Source organism: Miscanthus floridulus, chromosome 8 (genome assembly GCF_019320115.1).
Source record: "Miscanthus floridulus cultivar M001 chromosome 8, ASM1932011v1, whole genome shotgun sequence".
In the NCBI taxonomy this organism is placed as follows: Eukaryota; Viridiplantae; Streptophyta; class Magnoliopsida; order Poales; family Poaceae; genus Miscanthus; species Miscanthus floridulus.
The window spans coordinates 108,133,814-108,152,452 of NC_089587.1; the positions used below are offsets into that span (position 1 = coordinate 108,133,814).

At 44.5% G+C, this 18,639-nt stretch overlaps 1 protein-coding gene and 1 long non-coding RNA gene across 2 annotated transcripts; both read left to right on the forward strand.

Moving 5' to 3' along the window:
- The first annotated feature begins 10,533 nt into the window (after nucleotides 1-10,533).
- On the forward strand, nucleotides 10,534-11,419 carry LOC136473220 (uncharacterized). The gene is made up of 3 exons (XR_010762542.1): nucleotides 10,534-10,717; nucleotides 10,969-11,169; nucleotides 11,279-11,419. It is a non-coding gene; the product is annotated as an uncharacterized lncRNA (long non-coding RNA).
- A 3-nt stretch (nucleotides 11,420-11,422) lies between these two features.
- On the forward strand, nucleotides 11,423-12,825 carry LOC136473219 (uncharacterized). Its single transcript, XM_066470898.1, has 4 exons — nucleotides 11,423-11,527; nucleotides 11,596-11,814; nucleotides 11,898-12,213; nucleotides 12,299-12,825. The coding sequence occupies exons 1-4, from the start codon at nucleotides 11,477-11,479 to the stop codon at nucleotides 12,559-12,561; spliced, it is 849 nt and encodes a 282-aa protein (XP_066326995.1). The 5' UTR covers nucleotides 11,423-11,476; the 3' UTR covers nucleotides 12,562-12,825.
- The last annotated feature ends 5,814 nt before the right edge of the window (nucleotides 12,826-18,639 follow it).

Genomic DNA, 18,639 nt, shown 5'->3' on the forward strand with positions numbered 1-18,639 from the left:
CAAATGTCCCCTTTTTGTTGATGATCTCTTATGAAATGATGACGGACATCTATATGCTTTGTTCTTGAGTGTTGAACTGGGTTGTTGGTGAGCTTTACGGCACTTTCATTGTCACATAGCAATGGCACTTGCTTGAACTTGATTCCAAAGTCACTCAAAGTAGCCTTCATCCAAAGTAATTGAGCACAACAACTACCGGCCGAAATATACTCCGCTTCGGCGGTTGAAAGTGCTACACTATTTTGCTTCTTTGATGACCAAGATACAAGTGATCTTCCCAATAGTTGACATGTGCCCGATGTGCTCTTTCCCTCAACTTTGCATCCCGTATAATCGGAATCTGAATATCCAATCAACTCAAATCTTGCTCCTTTGGGATACCATAATCCAACATGTTGTGTATGCTTCAAGTACCTCAATATTCTCTTAGTTGTCTTTAAATGACTTTCTCTTGGTGAGGCTTGAAATCTAGCACACATACATACACTAAACATCACATCCGGTCTTGATGCGGTCACATAGAGTAGACTTCCAATCATAGACCGATACATCTTTTGATCCACCATGTTGCCACTAGCATCACTATCCAAGCTTCCACTTGTCCTCATTGGTGTACTAATAGCTTTACTCTCATCCATTTCAAACTTCTTGAGCATGTCCTTGATATACTTGCCTTGACTCACAAATGTGCCATTCTTCATTTGTTTGATTTGAAGACCAAGAAAGTAACTAAGCTCTCCAATCATGGACATCTCAAACTCACTTGCCATCATCTTACCAAACTCCTCACAAAATTCTTGATTTGTTGACCCAAAGATGATATCATCAATATAGATTTGCATTACAAACAAGTCATTCCTAAGCTTTTTGGTGAAGAGAGTGGTGTCAACCTTTCCCATCTTGAATCCCTTAGAGAGTAGGAAATCCATCAATCTCTCATACCATACTCTAGGTGCTTGTTTCAATCCATACAAAGCTTTTCTCAACTTGTAGACATGGTTGGGTTTCTTCTCATCTTCAAAACCAGGAGGTTGCTCAACATACACAAGCTCATTGATGTACCCATTTAGAAATGCACTTTTCACATCCATTTGGTACAACTTGATGTTGTAGGCACAAGCATAAGCTAGCAAGATCCTAATTGCTTCCAATCTTGCAACCGGGGCATATGTTTCTCCAAAGTCAAGACCTTCAACTTGAGTGTAACCTTGAGCCACTAATCTTGCTTTGTTCCTTATTACTATCCTATCTTGATCTTGCTTGTTCCGAAAGACCCACTTAGTTCTAATTACATTATGATCCTTAGGCCTCTCAACTAAATCACATACTTGGTTTCTTGTGAAGTTGTTTAGCTCTTTATGCATAGCATTGATCCAATCAACATCCCTCAAAGCTTCATCTATCTTCTTAGGTTCAATGGATGACACAAATGAGAAATGCTCACAAAATGAAGCCAATCTTGATCTAGTTTGCACACCTCTTGAAATATCACCAATGATAGTATCCAAAGGATGATCTCTTGTAACATTGGTTGGTTGAAGCACTTGCACTTGATTGCTAGCATTTGATTGATCACTTGATTGAGATGATGAACTAGCCATTTGTTGATTTTGCACATTGCCATTACTAATGCTTGCTTAGATTTGATCATGAGAACCACTAGCTTGCACATTTGAGTTAGAGAGCACTTGATTCTTGTCATCTTCAATATCAATCACCTCTTTAGGCCTTAACTCACCAATGTCCATGTTCTTCATTGTATTGATCAATTGAGTGCCTCTTACATCATCTAGATTCTCATCTTTCTCTTGGGAACCATTTGTTTCATCAAACTCCACATCATGAACCTCCTCAAGAGTACCACTAGCCAAATTCCAAACTCTATAAGCATTGCTAGTAGTGGAGTAACCAAGCAAGAACCCTTCATCACATTTCTTTTCAAACTTGCTCAATCTAGTGCATTTCTTCAATATATAGCATTTACAACCAAAGACCCGGAAATATGCTATGTTGGGCTTTCTTCCATTCAATAGCTCATAAGGTGTCTTCTCCATCATGGGGTGACAATAGAGTTGGTTGCTATAGTAGCAAGCCGTGTTGATTGCTTTGGCCCAAAATGAATGACTCACATTGTACTCACTCAACATTGATCTTGCCATGTCAATCAAAGTTCTATTCTTCCTTTCAACTAAGCCATTTGATTGAGGAGTGTACTTGGCCGAGAATTGATGTCTAATTCCAAATTCATCACACAACTCATCAATTCTAGTATTCTTGAATTCACTACTATTGTTACTTCTAACTTTCTTGATGGTTGTTTCAAACTCATTGTGAATGCCCTTGACAAATGATTTGAATATTGCAAACACATCACTCTTGTCACCAAGAAAGAACACCCATGTGTATCTAGTGAAATCATCCACAATCACAAATCCATATTTGTTTCCACCAATGCTAGTGTATGTTGTTGGTCCAAACAAGTCCATGTGCATCAACTCAAATGCCTTGGATGTGCTCATCATGCTCTTCTTAGGATGTGTGTTACCAACTTGTTTTCTGGCTTGACATGCACTACATAGCTTATCTTTCTCAAAAGTGACATCTTTCAAGCCTCTAACTAAGTCATGCTTGATTAACTTGATTAATTGTTTCATTCCAACATGACCAAGCCTTCTATGCCATAACCAACCCATGCTAGACTTAGTGATCAAACATGTTGATAATTGAGCTTCTCTAGCATTGAAATCAACTAAGTATAGATTCTCATATCTAAATCCTTTGAATATCAAGTTAGAGCCATCTACACTTATGATCTCTACATCATCCACACCAAATATGCACTTGAAACCAAGATCACACAATTGAGCTACCGACAATAAGTTGAAGTTCAAGCTCTCTACTAGTAGCACATTGGAAATGCTCAAATCATTGGATATTACAATCTTACCAAGCCCTTTGACCTTGCCTTTACCATTGTCACTAAATATGATACTATCAATCCCATTGCTCTTGCTTTCATTGATTGAATTGAACATTCTTGGATCACCGGTCATGTGTTGTGTGCACCCACTATCAAGCACCCAATGCCTTCCTCTGGCTTTGTAATTTACCTACAAAAGAAGATCAATTCTTTTTAGGTACCCAAACTTGCTTGAGTCCTTGTAGGTTAGTCACCAAGGACTTTGGTACCCAAATGGCCTTCTTCTTTGGGCCCATAATTGGTGTACCAATGAACTTAGCCTTCACACCATTGGCACCCTTATAAAGCATGTAACAAGAATCAAATTTGATTGAGGATACATTAGGTAGCTTGTTCTTGTTAGTCTTGCAATTTTGCTCTATATGCCCAACTTGCTTGCATCTATTGCAAAACCGACCATTGCACTTCACAAAGCTAGCTTTGGGAGTGACAAAGGCCGCCTTACCCTTCTTGGGGGTATAGCCTAGTCCCTCTTTGTTGGGAGAAAATCTTTGGCTACCCAAGCACTTTAGCAAGTGGGCTTCTCCGCCATAGGCATTGCCTAAGGCACGAGTGAGCTCATTCACCTCCTTCTTGAGGGTTTCATTTTTCACCATAAGTGAGGCATCATAAGTGAGACCATCACTCAAGGGTGAAGTGGAAGTAGTAGTGCTACAAGAAGTGTTAGTAGGAGCAACAATAATGGGTTCATGAAAAGATTCATCAATAAGATCACATGTTAGTCCCACATCACATGTTATGATCACTTGCTCCTTCTTGGCTTCCTCCACTTTGACTTGCTCAATGAGAGAGGAGTGAGCCTTTTTAAGCTTAGAGTGAGCTTTGCCAAGCTTCTCATGGGCTTCCATTAGCCTCTCATGAGTTGCATTGAGCTCATCAAGGGATTGCTCAAGAAATTTGACTTTCTTGTTCAATTCCTTGCACTCCTTTCTCTTTATCTCAAAGCAAGTATGCACTTGCTCACACATGTCCATGAGCTCCTCCTTGGAGTACTCCTCATCATCATCATCACTCCTACAAGCATCACTTTCACATTCATCATCTTCACTCACATCATATTTTACCTTGGTAGGTTTTACCATGAGGCACGTCGATGGAGTGTTGAAGATGGAGGGCTTGTTGTTGATGGTGATGCTTGCTAGTGCTCTCTTGATAGATTTCTTGTCATCATCACTAGAGCTATCACTATCCAAAGAGCCATCACTATCCCATATGACCACATAACCTCCACCCTTCTTCTTCTTTTGGAAGGTCATTCTCTTCTCCTTCTTCTCCTTTTCTTTCTTATCCTCCTTGAGCTTCTTCTTCTCATCCTCATCATTGTCACTATTATATGGACAATTTGCTACTACATGATTGGGGCTCTTGCAATTGTAGCATCTTCTCACATACTCCTTCTTCTTGGTGTGATCTCTTCTCTTTCTTGCACCATAGCCCTTCTTCTTCATGAATTTTCCCATCTTGCGCACAAAGAGAGCTATAGCTTCATCATCAATATCACTAAGATCATCATCATCACTTGATTCTTTCTTGGACTTGCCCTTGTTCTTTGATGATGATGAGCTAGCCTTGAATGCTATGCTTTTCTTCTTCTTGTCTTCTTCTTCCTTCTTGTCATCCTTGTCATCCCCCTCCCTTTCCACACGGTATGTCTCTTGTGTCATGACATCACCTAGTACTTGGTTGGGGGTAATATCCTTCAATCCTCCTCTTATGATGAGCAATCTCAACATCTCAAATCTTAGAGGTAGGCACATTAAGAACCGATGAGAGACATCATCATCCTTGATCTTTTCTCCCAAAGCCTTCAAGTCATTGACAATTACTTGCAATCGATGGAACATCTCTAGAATGCTCTCATCTTCCTTCATCTTGAAGCTTGTCAACTTGTCCTTGAGGATGTACAACTTGGCACTCTTCACCGCCGGTGTGCCCTCATATGTTTTCTCCAATCTCTTCCACACTTCATTTGCTCTTTCACAATCCTTGATTTGCTCAAACACCTTGGAATCAATGGCATTGTATATGGTGTTGAGAGCCATTGTATTGCATTGCTTGTTGATCTTATCTTGGTTAGTTGGATCATCGGGATCAATGATAGCATAGTCATTCTCGGTCACTTCCCATACTTGATCATTGATTGAACCAAGATACATCATCATCTTTCTCTTCCAATAATCATAGCATGTGCCATCAAAGAACGGTGGTTTGCCCCCCACATGGTTGAACACAACTTGAGTCATAATTTGACACCGAGGTTGTTAAGCCTTCAATCAAACGATGACCACTGCTCTGATACTACTTGAAAGGTCCTAATATGGCTAGAGGAGGGTGAATAGCCTATTTAAAAATCTACAAATCAATTAGAGCAATTTGATTAGTATGACAAATAGCGTAATGCAAACTTGCTCTAGCTCTACAAGGGTTGCAAGCCACCTATCCAACAATTCTAGTTGCAATGATTACTAAGGCACACAAACTTGCTATGTAATTACCCACTAAGAGCTCTCAATCTTGCTACTCTAAAGAGCTCAATTAGATGAATGTAAATAATAAAGCAAGCTCTCAATTCTAATTACACTAAAGAGCTTATATCAACTAGTTTGCAAGAATGTAAATAAGTGAGTAGGGTGATTATACCGACATGTAGGGGATGAACCAATCACAAGATGAATATATAGCCAATCACTGGGAGAATGCCAAAGACAAGAGACAATCGATTTTCTCCCGAGGTTCACGTGCTTGCCAACACGCTACGTCCCCGTTGTGTCGACCAACACTTGGTGGTTCGGCGGCTAAGAGGTGTTTCACAAACCTCGTCCACACAATTGGACATCGTAAGAACTGACCCATAAGTGAGGTAACTCAATGACACGAGCAATTTACTAGAGTTACCTTTCGGCGCTCCGCCGGGGAAGGTACAAGTCCCCTCACAATCACCGGAGACAGCCACGAACAATCACCAACTCGTGCCGATCCTCCACCGCTGCACCGAGCCGTCTAGGTGGTGGCAACCACCAAGAGTAACAAGCGAAATCCACAGCGCAACATGAATACCAAGTGCCTCTAGATGCAATCACTCAAGCAATGCACTTGGATTCTCTCCCAATCTCACAAAGATGATGAATCAATAATGGAGATGAGTGGGAGGTCTTTTGCTAAGCTCACAAGGTTGCTATGTCAATGAAAATGTGCAAGAGAGTGAGCTTGAGCCGGCCATGGGGCTTAAATAGAAGTCCCCACGAAATAGAGCTGTTGTACCCCTTCACTGCACTGAACACGGGCCGACCGGACGCTCCGGTCATATTGACCGGACGCTGGACCTCAGCGTCCGGTCGTGCGATGTGCGTCACGTGTCATCGGCTTCAAACGCTGTTCGTCAGATTTCAACGGCTACGAAGCTGACCGAACGCTCCGGCAAAACTGACCGGACGCAGAATCCTCAGCGTCCGATCATTTCAAGTAAGCTCCCCGAGGCGTATTTCTTTGACCGGACGCGTCCGGTCCACCTTGACCAGACATAGACCAGCGTCCAGTGCAATACCCTCGGTACTATGCAGACCCGTCAGTTTGACCGGACGCACGCTGCCAGGGTCCGGTGCTTTCAGACCCAGCGTCCGGTCAGTTGACCGACGCCAGCATCTTCGCGATCAACTCGTTTTCACTTCTAACTTTTTCACCCTTGCTCCAATGTGCCAACCACAAGAATTTGCATCCGGCGCAATAGAAAATAGGCATTCCATTTTCCCGAAAGCGCACCCATCTCAACCCTGCAAACACCACCTCCTTTGTAGATGTGCCAACACCACCAAGTGTATCACCTTGTGCACAAGTGTTAGCATATTTTCACAAACATTTTCAAGGGTGTTAGCACTCCACTAGATCCTAAATGCATATGCAATGAGTTAGAGCATCTAGTGGCACTTTGATAACCGCATTCCGATACGAGTTTCACTCCTCTTAATAGTATGGCTATCTATCCTAAATGTGATCACACTCACTAAGTGTCTTGATCACTAAAACAAAATGGCTCCTACATTTTATACCTTTGCCTTGAGCCTTTTGTTTTTCTCTTTCTTCTTTTCCAAGTTTGCATTTGACCATCACCATTGTCATGATCTTCGCCATTGCTTCATCACTTGGAGTAGTGCTACCTATCTCATAATCATCTTGATAAACTAGGTTAGCACTTAGGGTTTCATCAATTAAACAAAACCAAACTAGAGCTTTCAGCTATCAAGGCGCTCTGGATGAGGTATTCTGGGGAAAGCGGCTCTCCTCCAACAAGCTACATCGTGACATTGGCGAACAAGAAGGTGAGGCGGCCTAGGTCCTCCCAGAACGGTCGGGGTCCTAGGAAGGCGCTGAGCTGGCGTTCTAGCCTCCCATAATTGAAGCCGAGGAGCTGGTCGCTCCCAGGGGCGTGGGCCTCCGGTGCGTGCAGCCGCAGCTCCTCAAGCGCCTCGGTGATCGCATCAAGGTCGACGGAGTGGAGAGGTTGGATGGTGACGGGAGCCTGCACCAACTCTCCCCCCATCGTGACAATGAAGTCCAGGCTCCCAAAGTGCACGTACGCGCTCGGGACCCAGCTTACGCCGTGACTAGCCATCTGAGGCCTGATGTGGACGTCGAGACGCGTAAAAAGCCCCTACCTGGCGCCCCAACTGTCGGTGTTTTTGGACCACCGGCGAGTAAATTTGTATTTGGGCGTCTGGCTCGGATGGTGTGCTCGTAGGACACAAGGGTTTATACTGGTTCGGACGGAACGTCCCTACGTCCAATTTGCTGCTGCTCGTGTTACCGGCACTTGGTTTGTAGTAGGGGTTATAAACAGGCGAGAGAGGAAAAGGATCCCAAGTCTCTGGTGAAAGAAATGAACGGGTGCTGAGAGCTCGATCGCTACTCAGCCATGTGCTCGTGTCGTGCTCTTGTGTTTTTATCTCGTGGTTTGGTCTTGTGCCGATATGGATCGATCCCCTTCGTGGGGCGCCCTACTTTCCCTTTTATAGGACAAGGGAAAGTGGTGGTTACAGTGGAGGAAAAGGAGAAGAACAAGAGAGAGGAAGGCTTTTAGGATCGCCGGGTCCTTTTTCTCCTTCATGCGGGTCCCGCCGATCCTGTAGATGTCAACAGGGACGGCTCCACGTCGTGATCCTGTCTATCACTAGCGCCATGCGCAGGCGTCATCTGCCGGGTGTTCCATCCCGTCCCGGCGGACGTCGTGGTGAAATGATGCGCCTGTCGGCGTTCGTACGAGGGTTAGGCAGAAGAACACCTGTAAGTCCGACGCTGTTCTTGATGTGAATCCCCATGTATGGCCCGTCATGGCCTCGGGTTACATCGAGTCGTGCCCGTCTCTTCCCTGGTGTCACAGTTTTGACCTAGGCCCGTACGCCTGGACCTGGAGTGGTTGGCAGTGATATGAGTCCCCGTTGGGCGAGACAGAGCCCGCGACTCTTGGGGGGTCGGACGAGACGGAGCACGCACCCAAGGGTCGGGCGAGATGGAGCCCGTAGCCTTGGGCGAGACCCCCGCAGTCTCGAGGTCGGGCGAGACGGAAATTGTCCTCGGGGTCGGGCGAGATGGAGCCCGTACCCGAGGGGTCGGACGAGACATGTTAATATGTCTTGCTCTGTCCGTGGAAATCAGCGTAGATGCTAACTCACTTGCTTTGGTTATCCCTAATATCGATACTCGATAACTTTGCTTATATTCAACACTCATGCCTTTTTCCCCCTCAAAACCACATTATCAATGGCTTTTCAATGCAAGAAATAGTTTGTGATTTTCATTTTTACTAGAAAAACTCTTTTACTTCCTCGCAAAAAGGAAATAGAGAAGCAAAACTCTTTTACTGAAAGCAAGGGCTGTCGCAAAATGATTTATTTGCTCCAAGAAACATGCTTGAGCTGTCCAGTACAGACTCACCGCGTCCAGATTTGTAATCCTCAGGCTCGCTGCCACCCAGGCCCACCTGTCATCCTCGTTGGGCCTTGGGCCCTGGGCCGAAGCACGTGGGTGCTGAATCAGAGCGGCAACTTATTCATGCGTAGCTGCTAACTATTCCATTCTGGACTGGACCACCGTAGCGTGTGCTGGGCCGATCACGGCGGCCCGACCTGCGAGGACCATCAGCAGCTGGAGCTTCCTTTCTGTCTTTAGGAACAACAGCAGTGTCTGTTATCTCCTAGATAGGAGAACAAAAAAAAAGAACCCATTAGCATATTTTTCTGCATTATCAGGAAGCCACGTCATCCTTCTGCTCCATCAAGAAACTGCTCCATCGCATTTATTCGATCCAGTCGCTACATGCTCCACAGACTGCTTCATCTGCCACCGCTACCTTTCGCGTTAAAATCATCCCGCTCTCATCTCGGCCATCACCCTCCGCCTAAGCAAGTGCCCAGGCAAGTGGTCGTACCCTACTTTCTCCTATCCCAAAGGTTAATCTCCCAAAAGTTAATGTTTACAATTTGTCAGATTTCATGATTTCGTGATTCCAGAGATGCTTGCCATGATTTCGTGAATGCACTTTTGCTCTATTGCTCCGAAGGTACTCGACGATTTGCTAAAAAGGGAATATCTGCAGAGTTTGTGCTTCATTGATCTCTTCCACCTCCCAGCTCCCACAGGTACAGACTCTCATCTCATTTACGTTGGATGAGTGTATTTTTCCCCCTGTTACTTCTGCTGCTCCATTCCCGGTCCCATGCCTGAATTTTTGTACGCCCATGCCTGTGTTTTTTTTTACATTAGATGACCAACAGCAACGTCTATTTGTTTCCATGCATGTTAACTACAGATTAACCAAAGAACACAACGTACACATTTATGCTTTTTAAAGTAGATTTTCCCCGAAGATGGATGACGCTGAAAATTTTCCGAGACATCCTGGAACCGATTCAGTCTCACGCGGCCGTGGACGCCCCCGTCAAGCTGAAATTTTTTTGAGCAATCGTGGTGCCCATTCAGTTTCACGCGGCCATACATATAGGTATTACACATGCAACATCGACCTCTGCAACCAAAGTATACATTAACTTGGATATAGATGAAGTTAAAAAGTACCAAATCAGGTCAGTAGTAATCCTTCCTCTGTAGCTGAGTATATGTCTACACTATCTGTAACATAATCATAAAAGCTGACATTTTTTGCTGTTAAAATTATCAAGCTATCAATGGCGATGTCCACCTCTACAGCAACAACCACCTCAGGTCATACGTTTATCGCCAATTCAAGCAGCAGGGAAACTTTATACGTTACAGGAAATATCCGTCGGTCCCGAGATCTCCGGTACGGGTGAGCCAACTGCTCACCGTGAATTTTTTTTTAATTTTAACACTTTTTTGAAACTAATTTTAAATCAAACACTGTCAGTTTTTTTTAAACTAACACTTTTGGCCGCGCCTATTGCCCTGGCGCGGCCAAATGCCTGTGTCGCGCCATGCATAACGGCGCGGTAGAGGGCTGACGTGGTGGCAAGCAGAAGCGCTGGCCGCTGACGTGGCAGGGCTCTGCCGCGCCACCGATCTTGGCGCGGCAGAGCCGGGTATAACCCCACGGCCAGTCCCGCTGCCCGAGCAGCAAGGCCGCCTAGGCGTCGCTCCCGCACTCGCTCGTCGCCAAGCACGCCGCCCGCCGCACCACGAATGGCGGCAGCCCGGCCCTCCATTGTCGCCTCCCTCCCTTCCCTTCCATTCCCCGGCCGACTTCCTCCCTCCTCGTCCTAGTTCAAGGTAATGACGCACATTTTAATTTCGTTTGAATGGTGGATAGGATATTATGAATGGGAGTTAAGGTTAGTAGGAAAATTATGTTTGAGAACTATGCTGAAAATATTAGTTTGATTTAGTTAGAAGTATGTTTGTCATGTATATTTTTGTTGCTATAATTATTGTTTATAAAATTTTAGTTGCATTGTAAATGATTACATTTTACATTAATTTGCCTTGTTTTGATTGATGTTTAATTTGAACCGTTTTATTAGATGAAAGACATGTTTCGGGAGCAGTTATGACGAAAATAGGGTCGTCCTAGAGAAATGTACCCCGACGAGTGTAGCAAAGATGCCCCCGTCCCTCCTGAACTCCCTGTCCCTAATTGTGACTGTGGTCGTCCGACCGACGTGTTTCAATCGAGACATCCGGACACAGCGGCTCGTTGCTTCTACACGTACAGTCGTTTTAATGTAAGTAATTATTTCCACTATCTTTTTCTTCTTCATTTGTATTACTAGATTACTAATATTTTGTTGAATTTTTATTGTGTATGACCATGAGAGGTGCTTTTTCTTTCAGAGGATCGACGGTGCAGACAAGTTTGACCCCAGGTACCTCCTTTTCGACGATTGGTGGAGAGAGCGACATCCACGAGAGCACTTCGAGCGGTGGGTTCCACCTCCCCCTAACCCCCCTCCAATGATGGCTAAGGAGAAGCACTTAGCCGCAGTTAGACAACTCGAGGAACCTCCTCTGTGCCATTGCGGAGACCGAGCCATGATAAACCCTGACAATATGTTAGAGTTTGTGTGTCCAAACAAGCATGAAGTAAGTGCAAAGTGTATTTGTTGAAATATTGAGCTATATATGTCATGTACTAATGTCACGTTATTTAGGTGTATTCAATGGCGAAGTATTGTTTCAAGGAGTGGTTGTATGGTCCTAAGAACAAATGGCCCGAAGAACCTCCAAAAGCAAAACAAAAGAAGAAAGAAAGGTTAACTTACAAAGCACCACCAGTCAAGTGCGAATGTGGTGTTAAATCCAACTACGGTCTAGTCCCTTCGGATCTTGGAATAGGCCATTATTGCGGCCATATGATTGACTATGACGAGGTTGGTTATTTTTGTGGTAACCATAAAATCGTATTTTGTTTATTTTGCTAAGGCATATATGATATAATATATCGTTTGAACAGAGCATAAGAAAATACAGGTGGGAATGTTATGATGGTCAAGCTAAGTTCTTAGATGAACTAAAGGGGAGGCAAGTAATTGCACGAAAGAGGAGATATGGATCTGACTACGTCAACCTTTTCGTTAAACATCACAAAGACAAGATGCGTGAGTTTGCTAGACAGCGCGGTATTTGTAACCCGATCGACATTGGGCTTGTCAAATGGGGATTGGAGAGACGGGTGGCATTAGAGGAGGAGAGGGCAAGGAAGAAGGCAAGGGAGGAGACAAGAGTACAGATGCAGGTCCTGAACGAGCATATTGTTTCATTATGTGCAAGTGAGTGCTTGAAAGCCTTTTTTCATTGCCTGATTTTAAATGTAATATAATCACGTTGCTAACGGATTGCATTTTATACATAAAGGGATTGGATGCAGCAAGGATCATGCTGCAGAGGTGGCCCGTGCAATGTACGAGGAAAAGAAGCTAGATGAGCACAGAAAGCGAGTTGGTCGCACCGTTGAATCACCGATTGTGTTGTCTGATGAGAGGGGTGAGGATGAGGACGACACTACCAGACTCAGCGAGCTCATCACTCTAGCAGAGGCGGGCTTGCAGGCAAATGAGGCTGAAGACGACACTGCTAGACTGAGCGAGCTCATTGCTCTAGCAGAGGTGGGCTTGTAGGCGGAGGAGGCTGAGGACGACACTGCCAGACTGAGCGAGCTCATCGCTCTAGCAGAGGCGGGCTTGCAGGTGGAGGAGGATGACGACGCGTTCTTCACTCAGGCCGCAGAGGCCGCAGATGAAGCGGAGGCCGCTTACTACAGGTGAAAGGCAGATCAGGGCAATGCAGGTGACCCTAGCCACAGCAACAGGGTTGTGGTTGAGGATTGGTACTCGGACGACGAGTTGCTTACTCAGTATGTTTCTGACTGAGGGTTTTTGATTGCGTCGTTTGTTAGTTCCATGCTTTATTAATGATCAATGTAGCTATATAGTAGAAATTCTATTGTGTTGTCTTATATTCTATTTGAACTACTGATGTATTGTACTCATGTATCATGTACTCGAATTACCCAAGATCGATCTTAAGTGATCACATCTATTTGTATCATGCGTTCAAAATTTCTAAAATGAACGTAATCATTTGCCGCGCCATAGCCCAGGTTCTGGTGCTCCATAGGCATGGTTGTGCCGTGCCAGAGCCCATGGCGCGTCTGTGCCGCACCATAGTACATGGCGCGTCAGTGACGCGCCATAGACCACATCGTGATAGTGATGCAGACAGACAACAGCCAGCTACAATTGAGTTGTTGTCGGTGCTATACAAAACTACAAGTGCTATACAAAACAAACATGAAGCAAATAAATGGACAAAAATAAATGGACAAAACTACAAGTTGTCACATAACATTTTGATTGGTTTATGAGTCTACAAGTTTTCGACGACAATATTCGTTCGACATAAGTTCGACGTAATGAACTAAGTCCCACGAATGTAAGGATCCCTTGAACGCCTCTTGGAAACCTCGTCGTCCGGTAGAAGAAGGGGGTCGTCATACTCCACATCAAGAAGGGGGTACAGCTGGTGCGGCGTGGGAGGGGCCATCCTGTTACAAAATGATAAACAAAGGGTTAGAGTATTCAAATTAACAATTTTTAGATTAACATTATGTAGCATTGCAAAATTTGAACTACTTGTTATGCAATACGAACACAATATGAAATCACTTGCTGTCTTCTATGCTGGCTAGCCTTATGGCCAGATTGTTTACAAACGGGGCAAAGATTCCTACCACGGGTCTCGTTGAAGTCTCCCCTGCCGTACATGTCTTCGTCGTACCCTCTTATAGCGTCCATGTCCCCCTTCAGTCGCTTCTTCTTCCTCCTACCCTTCCCTACCTTCATTAGATCCGGATGCGGCACATAGTCATAACCATTCTAAGGTGGCCACTGTGTTAGGTCAAGGTATGGCTCGAAGCTCATCTGTCAAATACTAACGGTGTTCGAACGGAGATACAAGGGTGACTTATATGGCAGATCCTCATAGTTGTAACCGCGAACCCTATAGGCTGTGATCATATGAGAGCATGGGGCATGCATGATTTGAGGGATGTTGCAACTGCACTCTACCATTTCAAGATCAACTTGGTAGTTTCGTGCACCATAATGTTCGCCGCCCAAGCTTGTGCCACCCTTGCCCCGTACACTAAAGATATGGCGGCGGGGTCCATACGGCTCGACGATGTGCTGCTTGGCCAATTCCTCGGCCTCCTTCAAATGTTCAGCTCTGGCCTTTCCAAAACACCCCTGCTTAGCTATATTTCTCTACGCAAGTTCCCACCTCTTCATAAAATATTCGTTGCACTTATGAAAGGAGAACTCAACAATTCTAGACACAGGCAACGATCGAACTTCGGTGAATACACGGTTGAAGGACTCCGAGGAGTTAGTGGTCATGATGCCATACCTGAAACCCCCCTCATCATATGGTAACGCCCACTGAGCCTTCTGTTCCATCTGGGCCTCTAACCAGGCCTTTCCCGCTGCATTTACCATCTTGTCCAGTTCTCTCTTTGTCTCCTAAAACTGGTGCTCTGTACGTACACAACATAGAGCCTTTACCTTGTCACATACCTCCTGCTTCTGCTGACGCCGCCAGAAATTACCGACAAAGTGTCTCATGCACCATCTATGTACTAGAGGCGGGAACCCATCTATATGCTCAACTGCAGCATTAAGAATCCCTGCGTGACGGTCGAAGATCAAACATATAGTGCGAGTTGGACCAAGCACTTGCACACGTAGAAGCCGCATGAACCATGACCATGATTTATTGTTCTCTCCCTCTGCCAAAGCAAAAGCCACGGGTACTATCTGGTCCTCAGGATCAACAGCAGCAGCCATCATCAAGGTGCCCCTGTACTTTCCTATCAGGAAAGTGCCATCAACAAGTACGACTGACCGACAAAACTAGAATGCATGTTCCGTTTGCGCGAACGACCAGAACGCATGATAGAGGACATGCCTCATTGGGTCCTAGAAAAACATCCCTCCAGTGTCCACAAACCATTTAAAGCCAGGGTTGTAATAATGCATTGCACATAAGATGTGGGGCACCCTGTTGTACGCTTCCTCCCAAGTACCCCATTGAATTGCTAGAGCAATTTGCTTAGCACGCCAAGCCTTTCCGTACATCACATCGTACCTAACGAATCCAGATATGGACTATTGTAAAGAAGACACCAAGATGTCGTTATTGTCATCAATGAGCCCCAATATACGACGGGTAAGGTAACGTGCAGTGAGCTGCTGATGATTTTCCTTCCCCCTATTGTCTAGGCAAGTGTGGGGTTCAACAACTTTAGTTATCCTCCCCTTGCCATCACTCTGTCTCCTTCGTGCATTTAACCTCCACAGATAACCGTTTTTGCATATCAAGTGGTACCTCAACTTCTGGTCTGAATGAGTGACGGTGTACGGTCTATGGTGGTACATGGCATAGTCCTGAAGGAAGAGTTTCATCTCTGACATTGTATTGAATATCATCCCCTTCCTAAGGGTTTCTTTCTCATGGTTATACAATGAATTCCTACACAGCTGGAGACCGGTATCACAAACTGCCATATCCGTCATGCTGACATCCCTATAGTTCAGAATGCCCCTGAAAGGTACGTTCTTGGACCTTAGTTGCTCAAGCTTAGTCGCTATGTAAGGTGGTGGTGGAACATACTGCTATGCTTCACTAATTCTGGCCCATGAATCATAGGGGGTATCATCTGTAGCCAAATCTGTGACTAGTCTACCCTAAGCATGGACATCTTACAAAACCTCAGTTGGTACTAGTAATGGCATAGTATGAACCAGTACTGGCATAGCATCAGCCGGTGTTGCCATAGCATCTGTACCTCCTTGGTCATCATAAGAATCGTCTGAATCACTGCTAAGTACATCACCGATCCTATTGTAACACCTCTGGTGTTTTGACCTAATACTAAAATTTGACATGTCATCATGTGCATTGCAAAGCATTCATATAGTATAAAGTTTTGAATGCATTCACTAAATAAGGTTTATTTCATAATGTTGTTATTTCATGTGATGTGTTTCAAAAACCCTAAATACAGATCATGACCACAGGGGTTAAATTTCATGTGATCATGTGAGGTCATATGTCCTTTGACTCAAATAACCCTAATGGGCCATGTTACTGGTCAAAAATCAAAATCTAAGTGAAAGGAAGACAAATCAAATTTGAATTCATATTCAAATTATAAAAGTCCTTTTTGCCCCTTTTAACTAATTCAAAATCCATGAGGAATTTGGGGTTGAGGCAAAAATCAAAGTTGGAGATTATTTTATAAGGATCAACTTTGGCATTCAAAGTTTTTCAAGTTTACATACAAAATTTGGAGTAATTTTGAAATGATTCAAATCTTTAAATGTACCCCAAATGTGAAATTCAAAATGGAGGTAGAATTTGAAAATGTTTCTTAAATCAAAGTTGTAGTACTTGAAAAGTTGAGCAACTTTCATTTTTGGAGATTTTCAACTTCTTTAGAAAATTTGAGAGTAATTTGAGAAATGGACGCAATGGCAGTTTAGTAAATTTTTCAAAATTTCACCTCCACCTCACTGCTCACCGCCGGCGCCACGCAGTCAGCTTGCCGCCGCCCTTCTTCGCCGCTTTCACGCGCGGTGACACGCCGTTGTCACCGTGGCAAGTCCGCCCGTGCGTTGGCGACACCGTACGCCTCCTTCCGGGCTATAAATAGCCACCGTCGTCGCCGTCGCTCCCATTTCTTCCCTCTGCTCTACTCCGCCACCGCGTAGCTCCGCCGCTCGCCGTAGGTCTCGTCGAGCCGAATCTATCGTTCCTAGCTACGTCAACGCGAGCGCTTTGGTCTTGTGCTCCTCCCCGACTTGCTCTCGTCGCTGATGTTGGCCAGAATCGCCCGGCGCAACCCGTCTTCCCCGTGACCGGTCGGAGCTCCGCCGCGACTGCCTTCACCGTGGCCAGGCTACTCCAGGCCATCTCCGACTGCGCCAAGCACATCATCGTGATCACTGTGAGCTGCTGATCCTTTCTAAGCTTTTTGATTGATCTCAACCGCCCTTGTTTCGCCGGCATAACATCGCCGTGCCACCGCGTCCGCCATGGACGGCGTAAGCCTAGCTCCGTGTTGTAATTTACCTCCGAAATCCCACTGGTCGACGCGGCTAGTCCTTGTGATTGTTTTGGTACCATGGTCGTCACAGTTGAGCTCGCCATCGGTGAGCTAGCGCCGGTCAGCGCCGTCGCAGCCACGGTCAAATCCCGAGGTTAGGGATGACAGGTGGGGGCCGGCTGTCAGTGAGAGCGTGAGTGAGAATAGTGACTTTTATTATTTTCTGATTTTGAATAGTGCAGCAATTTTGCAATTTTGTAGGAATTTATTTACACATCCAAAAATTCTGAAAATTTTTGTGTAGCTTCTGTACATGTTCTAGTATGATGTAAAAATTTGAAGTTTGAAATTTGGATAAATTTTGAATGTTCAAATATTCAGTCCATTAATTGAGAAATGCAATTTCCATGATTTTTGTAGGTCACTGTATCATTCCAAAAATTATGAAATTTGTTTTGGTACACTAATTTGTCATAAGGAAGCTTACATAAAATTTTCAGGTCATTTGGAACAAGTTTATTTTTGGGCTTAATTTCAAATTAATTCAAAAATAGATAAAACCAAACCCTAAGTGTTTGATTAGTGTTGGATCTTGTTTTGGTCATGTTTTGTGACTAGTAGGGTTTCAAGATCCATTTGGTCAAGTCACATGTGTGGGTCATAATGGTAGGATTTCAAGTTGGTTTTGTTGGCTTGCAACTGTACCGTGAAATAAAATCATTTGCGGGTATTTTACATTTCATGTACTGTGAAAGCATCATGTTTACATTATCATCATGTTAAAGCATATGTTATCATTTCGTGTAGAACCCGAGAACGAAACGATCCTAGTTGAGCAAGTTCTGGAAGAATCCCCGGTTGTCACGGGATTTGATAATTGTGGTACTAACCCGGAACCTGAGATCGTCAACGAAGGCAAGCCCCGGTTTATGCATTAAGCCATTACCTTGTTTACTTTGAAAAGTTATCACCTATGTTATTTATTGCATTAAGTTGTTTAATTCAAATGTTACCTACTTGATGCATTACCTACCTTGATAATTGTTTACCATCCTTGAAGATGTTTTCGTTTATAAAGGCGTAGTGTGCTTAGTATGCTTTATGATAGGCTTTCAAAGTAAAAGTTTTGATACAATCAAAGATGGCATACTGGCCAAAGAAAGAAAGGATTTAGAATGAATTAGAGACTAGTCGGGTGACTTATCTTGAATGTTGGGTAATGTTGCCGACTATGTCACTTAAAGGCCACTCATTGTGGATCTTCTGAACGAGACACTTTGTAGTACTGGTCACATACTCCGGTAAGCCTACTTCGGCTAATCCGATACTAAGACGAATGCCCGCGCACTGGGAGTGGAGAGATGGCGGGAGTAGCGTGTACCCTCGTGGCTAGAATGTGGCCGGATTTGAGGTGTGCTGTGCTCTCGGGTGGCGTGGAGACGGCTTAGTATAGGAGGATCCTGTAGCGAGGTTGATATATGCAAGATTAAGTTCTGCATATGTCGTGTGATAAGGAATCCCCAGCTGGGACTTGAATCAATTCGAATTGCTGGTGCTCCGCGGATATGGAGACTCGATTCATTACAGAAGCAAT

Excerpts from the sequence above, each read along its gene's own strand:
- LOC136473219 (XM_066470898.1), top strand. The coding sequence starts at position 11,477 with ATGATAAACCCTGACAATATGTTAGAGTTTGTGTGTCCAAACAAGCAT. Across the intron at positions 11,528-11,595 it reads TGTGTCCAAACAAGCATGAA|GTGTATTCAATGGCGAAGTA; the intron begins GTAAGTGCAAAG and ends CACGTTATTTAG. Across the intron at positions 11,815-11,897 it reads ATATGATTGACTATGACGAG|AGCATAAGAAAATACAGGTG; the intron begins GTTGGTTATTTT and ends TCGTTTGAACAG.